Source organism: Aethalodelphis obliquidens, unplaced genomic scaffold (genome assembly GCF_003676395.1).
Source record: "Aethalodelphis obliquidens isolate GAN/ISIS:26980383/991018 unplaced genomic scaffold, ASM367639v1 scaffold4, whole genome shotgun sequence".
NCBI lineage: Eukaryota > Metazoa > Chordata > Mammalia > Artiodactyla > Delphinidae > Aethalodelphis > Aethalodelphis obliquidens.
This window is the reverse complement of record NW_020837948.1, coordinates 57,278,372-57,295,818: the sequence shown is the minus strand read 5'-3', so window position 1 is coordinate 57,295,818 and position 17,447 is coordinate 57,278,372. Positions and strand designations below refer to the sequence as shown.

Here is a 17,447-nt window from a genome sequence, read left to right as displayed (position 1 = left end):
TTTCCTTATTTAAAGTAAAAAATATGTTCATTGTAGAAAACATTGGAAAATTTGAAACCGAGTCCCCCTAAGACCGTGTTCTTCTGGCAAGTTTATGATTAACCTCTCTATCTAAAACTTTATTCACTTTCTTATCCTGCACCTGTTCCCCCTCAAGATTGAGGAGTCTCAAAGAAAAGGGTGGATTAAAGCTGAGCAGGACCCTCTAGGGCCTTCCTGGGTACAGAATCACCTCCATGTCCCCTGTCTCTTGTGGAAAGAAAAAAAAGACTTTTGTTTCCTAGGCCTTCCCCCAGTTCCAAAGAACAGTCTCAAGGAGTAAATGATTAGGACACAGGACTCCTAGTTCCTCCTGAAGGGATATGGATAACAATCTGATGCACATCTCTGAGTTCTGCGGAAACTAAGACCCTCACCCGGGTAGAGGATGGTGACTACATGCTGAGCATAAGCGTGTAGACCTCAGACTGGTTGGAACCAGAAGGTTGAGATTCCCAGAACATCACCCTGTTACCTCCCCACTGACCAATCCGAGCTGATCCTGCTTTTTAGGACCCTCTCCCCTAACATTGTCTTTAAAACCCTTGCCTGAAAGCCATCAGAGAGTTCGGGTCTTTTGAGCACGAGCTGCCCGTTCTCCTTGCTTGGCCCTGCAATAAACCTTTCTCTGCTCCAGATGCTGACATTTCAGTACCAAGTGACAATGACTGTTTGTAACTATTTTGGTGTTTTGGACTTAAAATATATATATGGCATGTTTTCCTTTTGTGGCTTTATTTGGAATATTTAAAGCCTGCACAATAAAAGGAGCCACCTAATGGAGTGAGAGCCTTGCTAACGAGTTACTACTAATTTTTTTTCTGTCTGGAAGCCATGGAAAAGAACACTTTTTGCCTGTTATTTATTGCTCAGTGTATTAAGCAACTGTTAAATGTTTAAACATTATACAGTTGAATTCCTTTAAATTATTAAATTTAGTAGATTGCTTTCTTTTAAAAAAAATTTTTTTTTTTTTGCGTTAAGTGGGCCTCTCACTGTTGTGGCCTCTCCCATTGTGGAGCACAGGCTCCGGATGCGCAGGCTCAGCGGCCATGGCTCACGGGCCCAGCTGCTCCGCGGCATGTGGGATCTTCCCGGACCAGGGCACGAACCCGTGTCCCCTGCATTTGCAGACGGACTCTTAACCACTGCGCCACCAGGGAAGCCCCCCAATTTTTTTTTGATGTTGACCATTTTTTTAAAGTCTTTATTGAATTTGTTACAATATTGCTTCTGTGTTATGTTTTTTGATTTCTGGCCACGAGGCATGTGGGATCTTAGCTCCCTGACCAGGGATCGAACCTACACCCCCTGCATTGGAAGGCAAAGTCTTAATCACTGGACTTCCAGGAAAGTCCCAGTAGACTGCTTTTTTGCACACCTCAAATACCTTAAAACACAAGTAAAACGCCCAGATACATTATTAAAAACTTACTACACTTAAACCTATCCTAAAAATCCATACTACAAGTTTCACTCGTATTTTTGTTATCTATCCACTAATTTTTTTTTAAACAGGAAGCTTGCTAACCTCTCATTTTATTGTTATTTTTATTTATTTATTTTTGGCTGCTCAGGTCTTAGTTGCGACACGCAGGATCTTTCGTTGCAGTGCACGGGCTTCTCTCTAGTTGTGGCATGCGGGCTTGGTAGTTGCGGCACATGAACTAAGTTGCCCTGCAGCATGTGGGATCTCAGTTCCCCAACCAGGGATCAAACCCACATCCCCTGCATTCTAAGGCAGATTCTTAACCACTGGACCACCAGGGAAGTCCCTCCACTAATTTTGACTCATCCTAGGGCTATAATATTTTGATACCTACCCAGAATTCACATGGTTACCAGAAACAGAATACCTCTTCAGACCCACCCAGGTTACAGATCTGGTTTCTAACCAATCAATTGTCAGTCAGAACATGGTGCCAGTTTGGGTTCTTCTCCTAAGGTGAGTCCAGCCTTGGCCACCAGGCATCAGACTCAACTTGATTTGTGAAATCAGCCAGACCTTGTCATTTTTCTGTCTATGGCTTTCGGGTAGGTTTTTATTTACCATCCAGTCTCCACCCCCTGTCACCCAGAAATGATTTTCTTCCACGTCTTACTTGGCCAGTGTTACATAACCCATTGTCCTGTCATCATGATGTATTGGCCTGGTGTGTTAACATTATTAAAAACTGATGCATGCCTTTTGAATATTTTCTTGAAATTAGTTGGGCATTCTAGAGGTTTCTCCCCCAGGAGATGAGGGATGGACTCTGCTTGATGCTCTCTGGGACCATTTGGCCGATAGCATGTGGGACCCTGTTTCTGGATCCTCTCTCTGCTTGGCTATTGAGTGTGACCATCAGTGCTGAACCCTCTTTTCATCTGGCTATTTTTGTCACCACCTGTGCTCCTCAGTCTGTTCTTATCTTGGGACACTTCCGTGGTTTTCCCGACTGTTTGGCTTACTCAGAGTTCCTGGTCTTTATTCTTTCTTGTAGTATAAATAGTACAAAAACAAGCACATATTTATACACTATAGACAGACATAGAAAAAACAAAGCCCCTGTATTTTAATGACACTTCCCAACTTATTAAAATCCATACAAATATTATGTGTGTCTTATTTTATCTCTGTATTGCAACTTCCTTTTCGTATACTTCACACCATTCTCCTTTGAACATCGTTTTGAACTCCAGGCCGTTCTCAGATCTAACCAAGATTAGTGTCTTCTTTTTTGATGAATCAGATTGCTTCCGTTTTGTCCTGGGACCTCTTTCTGGCCAGCTCCTTGGTCCTTGTAGCTCTATCCCTTACATTTCTTGGAAATATCCTTGCTTTGTGGTCACAAGAGGATGTTCCGATCCTGCCCTGATTATTCCTGCCTTAAGGTATAGAATCAGCTACCCTTCAAGGATTCCTTTTAAGGTCATGTGTTTGTAACAATTTTCCTAGCTTAACGGATGAGGGTTCTGGATTCTGCTTTCTTACTGAATAAAGTTTATTTGACGGTTAAGATTCTGCTACACTGACAGCAACAAGGTAAAGGCATGCCTGCCTCCCCTCTGGGTAAGGATGACTGTTCCTGCTGCAGATTATGTGGCTGCTGTCCAGCGGTCATGTTTTCAAATGCAGTGAAGATACCCAAATAGCACACCTTCGAGGCTTGAATTTGTGAAAATGGCGATGGCAGCCGCACTTCTGGTTGGCCAGCTGTTCCAAGTACCCTGACTGTTTTGTGAAGAAGGCTTCCTCTACCAGGTCTCCCACAAGGTCAGGTGGCTGCTTTGCTAACCAGGTTGCCTTTGAACCAGTTCCTCAGGTACAAAGTTAATGCATATGTTTTCTTGTCCTATACTCCCTTCCCTTGGGACCCTTTTCCTGTTAAGAAACCAATTGATGCCTTATACCAGATTGCTTGCATCTCGGACAGAGAACGTATTTGCCTTTATGAATAGCTTCCTCGAGATAGTTCCTTAACCCCAAGGACAGACTGTAATCCTGTTTTCTCAGGAGGGAGATCTAGAGGTGGCAGGATTTGGGATTAAGGTGAGGGAGGGCAGCTGCACCTGCCATATCTTTCAAAATTCACTGTTTGTACCATCTTCTCTCTCCCTCTTCCTATCCCAATTTAGTATTATGGCTCTACCTTTCCATCCTACTAAATTCTAAGCTGTTTGAGGCTGTAAACCATGTCTTGTCACCTGACACAGCGCATGCACCATTGATTCCAACTTGAAGTCTCTGGAGTTTGTGTTTTTAACCTTTCAGTTGGTTTCACTGAACTTATTTTTCTATGATAAGACTGCCTCAAGATTCCCTTTACTTTTTATTGAAAGTTAGGTATAGAATGCTGGATTTTGACATGATATTAATAGGGACACATGTGACTGTAAGATGGAAACGTAATTTTGTCCTGTGGGTAAAACCATTTAAAACATGGAGCCAGTAAGGGGAAATAGTAAAAGATTCTTAGCGTTGAAAGTGGGGAAACCACTGTGATAGGTTATTAATAAGTGGTTTGTATGAAGACTTAAGTACCAGGATAATAGCAATAATCAAAACAAAGACTAACACTTACTGAGCTTTTAATTACGTGCCTGACACTGTTCCAAGTACTTTACGGGTATAATCTCATTTAATCCTCACGACATACCTTTTCTGTCCACACTGCTATTAGTCTCATTTTATAACCACAGCAGTTGAGGCACAGAGTGTCTGGCCAAGGTCACACAGCTAGTGGCAGGGTTGGGATTCACACCCAGGCTGTGTGGCCCCAGAACCTGCACTGTTACTGAGGCAGCCAGTCATTGGCCTCCAAAGAGAGTCCAATATTTCCAGACTACTTAGAAAATGAAAAGCACAGTGGCATCATACTTGAACTTCAGCACAGGTATCTAAGCTGTTATATTTAGGATATTTATAAAGGAAGAATCCCAGAACTTCAGAACCGGAGGGACCTTGGGATGTTGAGTCCAGATCCTTCATTTCACAGAGGAGAGAACTGAAGGATTAGGTTGTGACGTGCGCAGAGTCACACATCGAGATATCGCCAGTCTGCGGCCAGGATACAGGGCTTGACTCCAGTTCCGTCTTCTTTCTGGTGAGCCATGAGGCTTTGATTTACATTCATCTCCCATGTTATAGCGTAAAATGAACTACGTATGATGGGCTCCAGAAAAGCTGAAATAAATTCAGCCTCTGCCTTTTAAGTTTGTATTTTATTACTGTAGCACCTCTTAATGTATATATTGAAAGTAGTAGAAAAAAACTCTAATAGGTTTTTTGTGTGTGTGTTTTACTTTCTTTATTGCTTCCCATACTTGAACTGATATTATTAGAACAAATGGGAGCACATGGGCCAGTGAGGCTTTTGCTGCCTTAGGGCAACCCCTCTGTAACTGGCCTCTCTCAGCAACACAAATGCACTGTACCTTTAGTGTGATAACAAGCTAGCTATTTCACACCAAGTGCTTTCTTATACATGGGAAGCAATGGTGACATTAATTCCTCAGCTTCCTTTAGAATGCTGTCAGCTTCTTTGTGTTGCCCATTAGGCACTAAAGCTGCTTAATAAATGCAGCGTTGAAGAGCTCCAAGAAATTTGTGATTGGGCAGGCTTCTTTTTTAGTTTTACCACTAAGATTCTGGATTTCCTATATACTTCAGGTAATGAATTCCCTCATTTGAATTTAAATGCTTGGGAAGGAGTGGGCTGCTATTGTTGGTTCTTTTCATCATGGGAATACTGAATAAGTTCAGTTTCCTAAGTAAACATTTGCCCCTTAGACTAACTTGCTTGGAAGCACCTCCCACACAACAGATTCGGTATATAACTCCCACACTATGAAAAGTCATCTTTTCAAACTTCAACCTCAGAGATAAAGTAAATGGTGAAATCTTAAGCCAAATAAAAAATACACATTAACATTTAAAAAAACATTTCTGGTGAAACTGTGTAAAGGCAAATGAGATTTCTACCTGATCCTGACTAGCTTAGGAAAAGCTGATTTGAGATAAATCTAACTCAATTTTTCTATTCAAAAGGTAAATAACTTCTCAGCTCCACCTTGTGGTAACTTTTAGTTAAACCAGGATGTTTGCTTATTGTGAGATTTACATTATACAGCATACAATTATACAGCATACAGTGGAGAAGTAAAAAGTATAATCAGAAATAGTCTTCTAATTTCTTTAGTACCATAGGGGAACATTAACACTTTTGTTAGCGTAATTAATTTAGTTCATATTACCAACAAACCTATGTTTTGTGGAAGACTAAATACCTTTATTTTAGGGACAGCACAGTAGAGTAAAATATTTTTTGTACAGTAGATATTCCATAACTAATAATTAAATGAATGACCGGGCAAACAAAGGAGATGCGGTGGAAACAGTTTTGTCAAGATATTTGAGCATGATTGTCTTTCTCTTTACAAAACTGACATGAAATGGCTAAAGTAGTAGGTTTTGTTTTGTTTTTTTAATCATCTGCAGTAAGAAAGAATGCTATCCATTGATCAGAAAATTAGATAACCCTTGACAGAAAGCAAACAGATAGGTTTGGATTGACTGAGAAATAAGACAGAAGACCACAGCCCAGAAACCACTGAGCCATTGCAGCAGAGCTCAGAGCTGCTGTGGGGTTTGCTCCAAGCAGAGATGGAAAAGGAGAGCCCCTAAGCTAGCAGAACTGGGCTTAGACCCGCTGAGCCCTCTGATCCTTCCCTAAGGCAGCAGGTGTAGTTGCTGATGGCAGGGTAGCACACGAGTACCCAACTTAGCTAATGACTGCAGGAAGACACAGGGAACCCCAATCTAAGAAGACAAGACACCGGGCACCCTCTGGGCATCAGCCCCGTTGTTCCCCTACTGTCTCCCTAAGGCTGGCTTCTGTCATGGGGACCTGCAATCAACAGTGACAAGCAACAAGTCAAACCTTAAGATTTCCCCAAATCAGGAAATACCAGACATTTGAAGGAAACCAACACTATGAAAGAGGAATTACATTCAACAAACAGAACCAACACCCGAGGAACAAATGAAACTAGTAAAATATGTACACTTAGTGAGTCATTCATTTTATCGGTTTAGCAAATATGCTTATACATAGCAAAACCAAAGGTAAAACTAAGAAAGAGGAAAATTGAATGTCGATTAATTTAGAAAAGAAACTAATCAAATTTAGTTATCTAAACTTTTGGTGCATAATATGAAAATTTAAAAATACATCTAGGGGACTTACCTGGTGGTGCAGTGGTTGAGAATCCACCTGCCAATGCAGGGAACACGGGTTTGAGCCCTGGTCCGGGAAGATCCCACATGCCACGGAGCAACTAAGCCCGTGTACCACAACTACTGAGCCTGTGCTCTAGAGCCTGTGAGCCACAACTACTGAGCTTGCGTGCCACAACTACTGAAGCCCACGCGCCTAGAGCCCGTGCTCCGCAACAAGAGAAGCCACCACAGTGAGAAGCCCGCGCACCGCAACGAAGAGTAGCCCCTGTTCGCTGCAACTAGAGAAAGCCCACGTGCAGCAATGAAGACCCAACGCAGCCAAAAATAAATAAATAAAATAAATAAATTTATTTTTTTTAAATGCATCTAAAATTCTAGATTATCTCAACATTACATAGGTGGGGAAATAGAAGTAGAAATATATTAAGGATAGTAAATATTCATTAGCTTAGGCTTTGATGCAAGAATAGAAGTTTAAAGTATGTTAAAACTAGCAGAATATTAATGCAATATACATCATAAATACACACATATATAAAATTTGTTAGAAGACATTTTATGGGTGTCCCCTAGTTAAATTTTACCGTTGCATTTTCAAAGTTTTTCCCACTGAATTATTTTTATTTATTTTTTGTCAGTTCAGTTGTTTTTTTAAATTTAGTTGTAAAAGGGAAGAAGAAACTACAAACTACAGGTACTGTGAAAGAATGGAAGTAATAAAATGATACATTTTTGATAATTTATGGATCTATTTTTATTTTTTCAAGTATGGCTTGATTTTATTTTCCTAGAATTCTTTTGTAGCTTTGCCATACCTGTCTGTTTAATTCTGTTGAATTTTGTCATTCCTGTTACTAGAAAGGAACGTGTGACTAGCTTGACATTTTATTTGTTCCACATGGCATGAGCTCCCTTTTACCTGGAATATTTTTCCCATGTGATAAATAGTGAATTGGTTCATAAAATATTATGGTCTTGGAAATGTCAGCATACTAGTTTTAATTACAGTGGCTTGTTTGGCATGAACCTTTGGTAGTGAAGTCTTAAGCGGCTGTATAGTTTTATATCCTTGACAGTCTCTAAAGACCTAGAATTTGAACTAAGGAATGGGGGCTTCCCTGGTGGCGCAGTGGTTAAGAATCCGCCTGCCAAGGCAGGGGACACGGGTTCGAGACCTGGTCCGGGAAGACCCAACATGCCACAGAGCAACTCAGCCCATTCGCCACAACTACTGAGCCTGCACTCTAGAGCCCATTCGCCACAACTACTGAAGCCTGCACGCCTAGAGCCCGTGCTCCACAACAAGAGAAGCCACCGCAATGAGAAGCCCGCACACCGCAACGAAGAGTGGCCCCTGCTTGTCACAACTAGAGAAAGCCTGCACGCAGCAACGAAGACCCAATGCAGCCAAAAAAAAATAAATTTTTTTAAAAATAAAAATAAACTAAAGAATGTATCCTGTCTTTCTAGCTTTGAATGATGAATACGTAATGTCTGTTTTACATTGAATGACTTTCAGGGTCTAATATGTTTTTCCCTTGTGAATAAGATATGGATATCATATTGGAATTTAGTAGCAAAATTAAAATTACCATATGTTTAAAATGTCATTTGTTCATTGTCCTTTGGTTGTGGTTTTGAGGGAAAAGAGGGGAAAACCAGAGAAAGGTAAATCCCCCCAGAAAACAAGCTTGAAAATTCAAAAATTCATTAATATGCATTTCCTGGAAGAAATGGAAATGGCCAAATACAAGAATGAAAAATGCTTACCCTCACAATGAACAAAATGTAATGTAGACTTAAATGACATTTTTTGGCTACCGATAGGTAAGGTTTTCATTGATAGAGTCGGGTGCTGTTAAGGGGACACAGAAAATGGCGTTTTCATGGATTGGTGGTAGAATGGGGCCATGCCCATCACCTGGGTCTTAGGTTCAATTAAACATTCAGACTCTCATGACTGCCTGCCTTATGTCACATTGGTTAGCAGATGCTCAGAAGGATAGAGCCAGCCAGGAAATGCAACCTGCCAGCAGGACAGCATCAAGTATTTGCTCTTCAGTGGGAGGCTTCCCAACACCCCATGTAGTTGTCCACACAGCCATCTAGAAGCTGTTCTCTTTGGTACGCCAGGTGATAACTTGGGTGAGAAGGAGTGAGACTCATATTGGTAGTTGCAGAAGGCTCCCTGGCTGTAAACCTCAGTCCCCAGGAGCCAGTATCTATTGCAACAGCTCCATAGCGTGGCTTCCAAGTTTCCTGCGAGAAGTGTGCCAGTTATAAGAGTCACTGAACTTAGGAACACCTGAAATGTATAAAGCCTATTTATGATTCCTTCTAGTCAAGATGAAATTTCCCAGTCAGAGGTTGTTTTTCTCCTAAGCCATGGTGCCTGGTAGCATGGTTGTCAGTATACCTTTATTGCGTTCTTGGGGGAACAGAGCTAGAAAGTTAAACGTCACCTTCTATTGCAGAAGGGAAAGGGGTTTTGTTAATCCTTTACTCACAGAGAATAGATGAGTATAATCTCTTTCCAAGAACACAGTTTGATAAAATAGATTGAAAGCTTTGTGCATATATCCTTTCAATTTGACAGTTTTGTTTATAGGGATTTATGTGATGAATAAGATATATGCACAAAGGTGTATCTATATATGTAGGTTCACTGCAACATTATTTGTTATAGTGGATAATTAGTGACCATCTAAATGCTCAGCAATTGGTTAAGTAAATTATAGTACACTCATATTATAGAATCCTATGAGTTTATGGAATAGATATTTCTAGAAACAACATCAAAAGGATTTATATCAAAATATTTAGTGTTTAACTCCAGGTGATGATTTCCTAATGTATTTTTTTAACCATGGATCACTAATTTTTAACTTTGATCACATATTGCTTTTCTAAGTGATTATTTTTTACAGATGGTCAAAAAATTTAATTTCAGTGCATGCCGCTTACACTGATTAATCATTCATTTTAAGAGTTTTCATTCCATTAAGAAGGCTTGATCTTCAGCTCCTTTAATGAAATTTTATATTTTATAAACTAAGATCTATCTCACATCAACATCTGAAGTGAGTCTTGAAGTACTTCAAACCATCAAAATCATTCTCCGTTCATTTTCCCATATGTTATATGTAATTCTAACTTCTTATTAAATCTCCTAAGTTATAAATCTGTCAGAACTGATATTAAGTAAATACAGATTTTTTTAGTTGGGCTGTAGAATTAATCTTGGGGGCTGGGAAGGTTAAGACAAATATGGATCAGAAACTATGGCTCAGTGATGAAGTGAAAAGTCCTATAACCATATATTTTCATCTTCTTTGGTAGAATTTAGATGTCAGACTCCAGCTTCTTTCGTCCAGTTATAGGCTGGTTGGGGACCATCATTGCTTCCTATTGAATTTTTTTAAAATGTGTACACTTTGCTCTGCATCTTCCATTTATTAATATATCCACATCATGGTTTGTCTTTAACATCATTCCATCCACCAGTAGTCTTGCTACTCTATTTACTGTTTCAGAATGTATAAAACAAATGTTTCCTCAAGGGTTATATGGTACTTGGAGGCGTATATAGGAATGAAAAGAAAAATATAATTTGAGCTATATTCTAAACAAATTAAAATCATGTGTTGATAATATCCAAAGAAATGTTTACTTTGTTTGTTGCTTGCTGTTTTGTGTTAATTGTGTTTCTTTTTCTCCCTACAACTGGGTGATTAGGTTAGTTGGCCCTGTGGAAGTGCTGTGTACTACAGAGGACCAGTCTTTGGGACATTGACTGGGCTTCTAGTCCTGGTCCCACTAGGGACTGTGTTACCTCGGGACTCAGTTTCCTCATCTGTAAGATGAATGGATTAGATGAGATGATCTCTTTGGTGTTTCTCAACTGAAAAAGCCCTTAAGATTTATGTAATTTCTAGCTCTAAGATCTACATGATAAAGTTCCTGACAGTTTTATGGTTTCTCTTTCAGTTTGTATCTGTTCAAACTAGGAATTGCACCCCAGATCCAGGATTTGTTGGGCAAAGTAGACTTCACAGGTACTATTCCTTATCTTGATAATTTTTTTACAATATGGTTATTAAGAAAATGTAGCAATATTTTTTTTTCATTTCGATATTATTGATTTCCTTTTTTTTTTCTTATATTGATCAGAGAAGAAAACTTGCTTTTTATCTTGTTTATACTCTATAGGGTTTCTGTTTCCCCACATTTGTGAAATGAGAAACCAAGGCTGGCTTCTTCCTAAGTTTCTTGTTTAGAACTGACCCCATGTTCTTGATGAAGACATTTCTTAACACAAATATATTCATTCCTGCCTCCATCTCTGTGGCTTTCATTGATTTTTTTATTGTTGTTCTTTTTCAGAGGAGGAAATCAGTAATATGAGAAAGGAGCTTGAGAAATATGGAATACAGATGCCATCTTTCAGCAAAATAGGTGGTATTCTGGCTAATGAACTGTCCGTGGATGAAGCTGCACGTAAGTCTACTTAAAATTCAAACTTGCCAATGACGTGAGACTTAACCTATTCTTGATTTTGGTTATAAGAAATAGAATATTTAGAAGATATTATAAGCACCCTAAAATTTTTTATTATATGTATTATAGATGGTTAATTTGAGCACATCAGAACATAACCAAGTAATTCACTTTGGACTCTAGACATCCACTTGTGTAATGTGATTTAAGACATTAGAGAAATGTCTTCATTCTCCAGAACATTTCTCTGCTACGTCCTTACATTTCAGTGGCAGGGTACTCACTGCTGTGAGTCTTTCCATGTCAACCCATAGTACTTGATTCATTTTAGACGTTCAGTGCAAGTCGAATAAATGAATAGGCATTACATGACAGACACCGAGACAGGACCCAAGACAGATGGGCAGATGGGGAGGTTGTCAGAGGGATGCTCTGTGATGTGTCTGAGGTCTCTTTTTTGAATGCTTTATCGGACCCCAAGAAAGAAAGTAAAACTGCTTAAGTTCTGCAGGGCCAGTACACCTGCCCATGTTGTCTTTTGTTGATAAAGTTCTTTTTTTCTCTTTACTTTGCAGTGCATGCTGCAGTTATAGCCATTAATGAAGCTATTGAAAAAGGAATAACCGAGCAGACCATTATAACACTAAGAAACCCAAATGCAGTTTTGACTTTAGTGGATGACAACCTTGCACAGGAATATCAGAAGGAACTCTGGGAAGCCAAGAAGAGAAAAGAGGAAAATGCAAGGCTGAAGGTATTCAATGAGATTCTGAGTGATCAATACAGTAATAAGCATAGTTATGCATTGCTAGTTTGAAAAAGCTGTAATGTTACAAGTGATTTTATTTTTTAATTTTATTTATTTTTGGCTGCGTTGGGTCTTCGTTGCTGCACGCAGGCTTTCTCTAGTTGTGACAAGTAGGGGCTACTCTTTGTTGCGGTGCGCGGGCTTCTCATTGCAGTGGCTTCTCTTGTTGCGGAGCATGGGCTTTAGCAGTAGCAGCACGCAGGCCCTAGAGCACGTGGACTTCAGTAGTTGCAGCACGTGGGCTCAGTTGTTGTGGCACACGGGCTCAGTAGCTCCGCAGCATGTGGGATCTTCCCAGACCAGGGATCGAACCCATGTCCCCTGCATTGGCAGGTGGATTCTTAACCACCGCGCCAGCAGGGAACTCCCAGCAAGGGATACTTTTAAATTTGCTGGCTGTGGTCTCTCTAGCCACAGGCCATTGGTTTGGGTGAGAGGTAAGGGTTAAAGAAGACCATGCACTCCATAAGGAAATTAGGTTTCTTTTTATGATGAATATTACAGGTCATAAGGATGGAAGGTCATGATGAAAACTTACCTAGAAGGTGTAGAAGCAGCAGATAAAGATCTTCCCTTGTTGGGTATCACCAACCTTGTATTAGCCAACTTACCTTCAGATTTATTACTAGAGGCTAATAATTGGGTGTGGTGACGTTTAGAGAAGATGTTTTTGAATCTGCTTTCCTCATATTTTCCCCATAGTTTCCCCTCATATTTGAGGAAGTGGTTTCTCTCCTCGACAAGGCAGCCGGCTACTGACCCTCACTTCATATATCCCACCTCCTGTCTTATTAAAAACGTTGCACTCCGAGCTTCCACTTCCTCGCCAACTTTCCTCTCCTTCAACTCTTGCCATATCAGCTTCAGCTCTATTACCCAAAGTAACCCGTTTATCCCAGCCTTTTCTCAGTGGGTGGCTTCTGCCAACATTGGCACACTTGCCTCACGCTGCCCCGCCTGCCTTCTATGCTTGTGGTTCTCTTCTGCATCTTTTAATGTCTCTGCCTATTCCTCCCTCCAAATATAGGGATTCTTCCAAGTCTGTCATTGAATCACTCCTCTCTCTGTTCTTCTCCGTTGAGCTCATCCACTTGTTGAAGAAATCAGCTGTCAACTTGATACCAGGCCCCACTAAAGCTCCTCCAGATACCTTCATCTCTGTGTCCCATAGGCTTTGCCCCCCACCACATCAGAAGCGTGCTCATCCTCACCCTGCCTTTCTCCTGTGCATGCCTCTTGCTGACTTCCCTTTGGAATGACTCCCACATTGTTGCTTTTTATGTCCCCCGTGTCCCATCCATCACTGTCTTCTGCCTTTTCTTGACAGGCTGACCTCCATCACCTACCTTCTAGTTTCCCCGCCCTTGCCTCGGCCCTGCCCCTCCTGACCTTGTCTCAGGGCTGTCTCAGCACCTTCCCCATGGGCCCCACTGCTTCCTATCATTCTCCAGGCCACCCCCTCTCAGAGCTAAGGTTGCAAAATTAATCTTTAGCTACAGATCTGATGTCATCCCACCAGAAACCTCCCCTGATTCCCTACTGCAAGTACAGGTCCTCCTGTTGGCATTAAAAGGCTCCAGGATTCCCAACCTACCTCCCCATCTTTTTGGCTAACCCTAGACATACACTCTGTGCTATAGCCCAACATGCCAAGTTTCCCACCTTTGTGACCAAATCCTGTTGTCTACATCCTGCTCTCTCCTCTCCGCCTTGAATATTACTCTCTTCTTCAGGCCCTCCTCAACTGTTGTCTCTTCTTAAAGTTTTCTTTCTAACCAAGTATGTACTTCCCTAGAATATATTTTGTTCTGCTGTGTGTATTTGTTATTTGTGTTCTTGATTTTATTAGACTGAATCAGATGAAATTGCTAATAATCATCTGGTTTTGATCTACAAAAAAATGGCAATATCAAGTGGTCCAACCTAATGTTTTGCACATTATACAGTTAGGCTTTTACAGAGAGTCACTGGGTCTGTTGTTCATCTTTGTAACCCTTGCCGGCTTAGCTAACCCTAGCGCCCTGCACAGATCAGGCACTCTTAAATGCTTGTATTGAGTTCACATGAACATTAGCAAGTGGTTTTTAGCACTCTTTAAGTTTTTGCTTTTGAATATCGAGCTTTGGAAATATTTAACTTCAGGAATCAATGAAGCCTTTGTTTTGCAGAATAACTGTATTTCAGAAGAAGAAAGAGATGCATATGAAGAATTGCTGACACAAGCAGAAATCCAAGGCAATATCAATAAAGTCAACAGTGAGTAATGGATCATATGAAGGAAATGGATACTTCTAGAAGATGCAAATTTTCCTTATCCAAATCTCAGCAAAACTCTTAACTTGTATCCTTGTAAAAATGCCTGATATGATGAAAAATCCACTAAAAGTCAGTCAGTGTTGCTCTTAATTCTGGTGTTACCATCTGCCAGTTTTCCATGGAGCTTTTCTGGCTGTCTTGTCCCCAGTCCATGCAAAGTATCTCAAAGCATCTTGAAGCTAGTTTGACTGTACCTTCCTGTTTCATCATAGGTACAGCATATGTCATATTTTGAACCTGTCCCTTATTGGGCTAATCTTAAAGGTTATTTAGTAAAGATTATGAGTTAAGGATTGTCATTCCTTGCCCATGATCATGTTATGGCATTCGATTGGAACCGTAAAAGCTATTATTGACACCCCTGCTTTTTATTACTTCCCAATCATTAGTCTGTAGTTTGTAAGAATTGTTTTCTTACAGCTTTTGTAGCTTTGGTGCAAGTGAATAAGACTTGACAGGCCTATAAATCACATGATGGCAGGTTTGAATCCCACATCCCTGAGACTCTATGGAGTCACACAGGACAGTTCTCCTTGGTACCTAGTTGTGTGACTATAAAGAACAGAAAACTTGGGTAATTAAAATAAGTGTATGCAAGTTTAGATACATTAATTTCTTTATTAGTCTTTTTCCTCTCTGTAATAAAATTTATTTTTACTTGAGGCAGTAAGGAATTCTCTTTGGCATTTATGTCCCCTAGGTCAACCTAAATAACCCATATATACCCAAAAAACAAATACATCAAACACCAGTTAGCCCATGTAATTTAATAAAACATCTGAACCGTCTGCCAAGTTTAAATCTGGGGTGTCCACTAATTCCAGGAGTCCTAAACCCTCATCGTAACCTCCTAGATAAGCTTTGAATGTTCTTTATGGCTCTTACCACCTTCAAGAAAACGCACACCTATAGGTGTTACCCAGGCGTTCACGCCTAAGTTGCCGGTAGAGACGTATTTTAAAGGCTTCAAACAGTGATCAAGGAGGCCCAGAGAAAATTGATAGAAAGGTCTAGGAGTTAACAACTGAGTGGGTTTGAGAACTTACCTCCATTTACAACTGTGGAGAGCGCTAGGATAACTTTTTTTTAAGGGAACACGACGTTTTGAGATGTGTGTTCCTATTCTTTTATTCTTATGAAATTTTGAACATGTTGGTGATGATACATGAAGCACAGTTTCAAGTTTCTCTTTCTGCTCTGTTTGAAAAGTGAGAATTTCATTATGCTTGGCAGAAATGAATTACAGGAAGAAACGAATATTGCGAGCAATACCTCTGAGGTTCGTAAGCTTAGTGGGGAAATGGTTCCATAGCTTTGTGCCAGCCTTTGTTTTTGAAATGTTTATAACCACTAAAATCGATTTCTTTTTCATGTTAAATAAAATGCCTTATATAACTGTTTCAATACTCTACTAAATGACATAATTTCCTGACCACAAATTTGATGCCAAAAAGACTATACTTTTTTTTTCCACTTTTAAGTAAGAGTCATGAGATGATCTGCCCTAATGCATAACCAGCTAAAATATGAAGGGCATTGCAGTGTTTAATGGCTTTGCATGCTTAGAACATGATTATTCTGAAGGTTTTGATCTCTCCCTATTGGAAAATTTATGGTCCAGTAATACTAAAAATAGTCTTGAAAAAAATCCTCTAAAGCATATTTTAGCCAGTAACATGACAATGAGACAATTGTATGCTTTAAAATATGTCAGTGTAACTACTTGACGAGCTTTTCCCCAACCATAGAGCTTATTATATTAAAATGTTAAGGTGTCTACACTTGTAGCAGCCATGGTAATGACAGAAGTGAAAACTTCGATGGTAATATCACGAAATCTGTTGTCGGGGGCTTCAGGTTTGTTTGAACTGCAATCATTTAACTTTGGGGTTTGGTACATGCATTTCATTCACTATATATATTCTGTTAAGATTAGGGCTTGAAATTTTGTTAAATGCAGAGTGTAAAAGAGTGGTTAAGCTTACTTTATTTTTTTAGGAGAAATGGTTCCTTAAGAGTGTTTTAAAGGATATAATTTTTCTCATAATATTTTACCATCCAGTTTTCCAAACTCATATAATAGAGTTTTCAAAGGTGAAGCAAGATCCTATTCAGAGTAATCAGAGACACAACTGCAAGGCCTTGGATAGCTTTAACAGAGCAGCAAACATGACAAACAACCGCTGACCTTCCTTTCTGGAATTCTTTCATTTATCATACTAGTTCTAAGAATAGAAAAAAGGGTTTGGGTCCTTAGGGTCTTATTCTAACTTATTCTAAAAGTGTAAATTTTCTGGGGTGTGGCATGAAAGGTTGCATTAGTTGTATTTCCTGCTATTAAATGACGTGTCTCAGTAGAAAAGTTATTGAGCATAGCTCCTTGTGAATATAGTTAGAGAAGATAAATTGTCCTCTGTTAAAAAAGGTTAGAATAATCTTAGCTGTAGTCTAGTCATGTATTAGGGAGACAGACTAATCCTTGAAAAGATCTACAAATCTATGGGTCTGTGTTATTTCTACTACCCTGAAGCCTTCTTTATAGGGCAAAATCCTGCTGGTTCTGTCCAGTTTGCTATTGCCTGGTGGCAGAGTTCATCGCTCATTCTTCTATTTGGTCAGCAAATCCATTTCTGTTTTCTGGAAACTATGCTGAATTTACTGTTCCAAGCACCTTGCATTTGGTCACTAAAATTTGCGTCTCTGTAATCTGAACATCATAACTGGTAGAGACGTCACAGAGCTTCTGGTTGGATCAGATGATGTAAACCAAGGCATTTCTGTGATCAGGGCCTTTTTTTTTTTTTTTTTAAGGTTAAATGATACGGTAGTCTCCCCCTTATCCACAGTTTCGTTTTTTGCAATTTCAGTTACCTGTAGTCAACTGCAGTCTGAAAATATTAAATGGAGAATTCCAGAAATAATTCATAACTTTTAAGTTACATGCTGTTCTGAGTAGCATGATGAAATCTTGCACCATTCCACCTGGCATGTGAACCATCACTTTGTCCAGTATATCCTGCCCTTTAGTCACTTAGTAGCCATCTCAGTTACCAGATTGTCTAGTAC

General features: G+C 39.8%; 1 protein-coding gene across 1 annotated transcript in view; it reads left to right on the top strand.

Moving 5' to 3' along the window:
• The window catches only part of IQGAP2 (IQ motif containing GTPase activating protein 2), a 286,526-nt gene that overhangs the window by 158,819 nt on the left and 110,260 nt on the right, over positions 1-17,447 (top strand). Inside the window, exons 6-9 of the mRNA XM_027100794.1 lie at positions 10,748-10,815; positions 11,144-11,257; positions 11,833-12,011; positions 14,234-14,321. Of these exons, the coding sequence (XP_026956595.1) occupies positions 10,748-10,815; positions 11,144-11,257; positions 11,833-12,011; positions 14,234-14,321 (449 nt within the window). The remainder of the gene's footprint in view (positions 1-10,747; positions 10,816-11,143; positions 11,258-11,832; positions 12,012-14,233; positions 14,322-17,447) is intronic.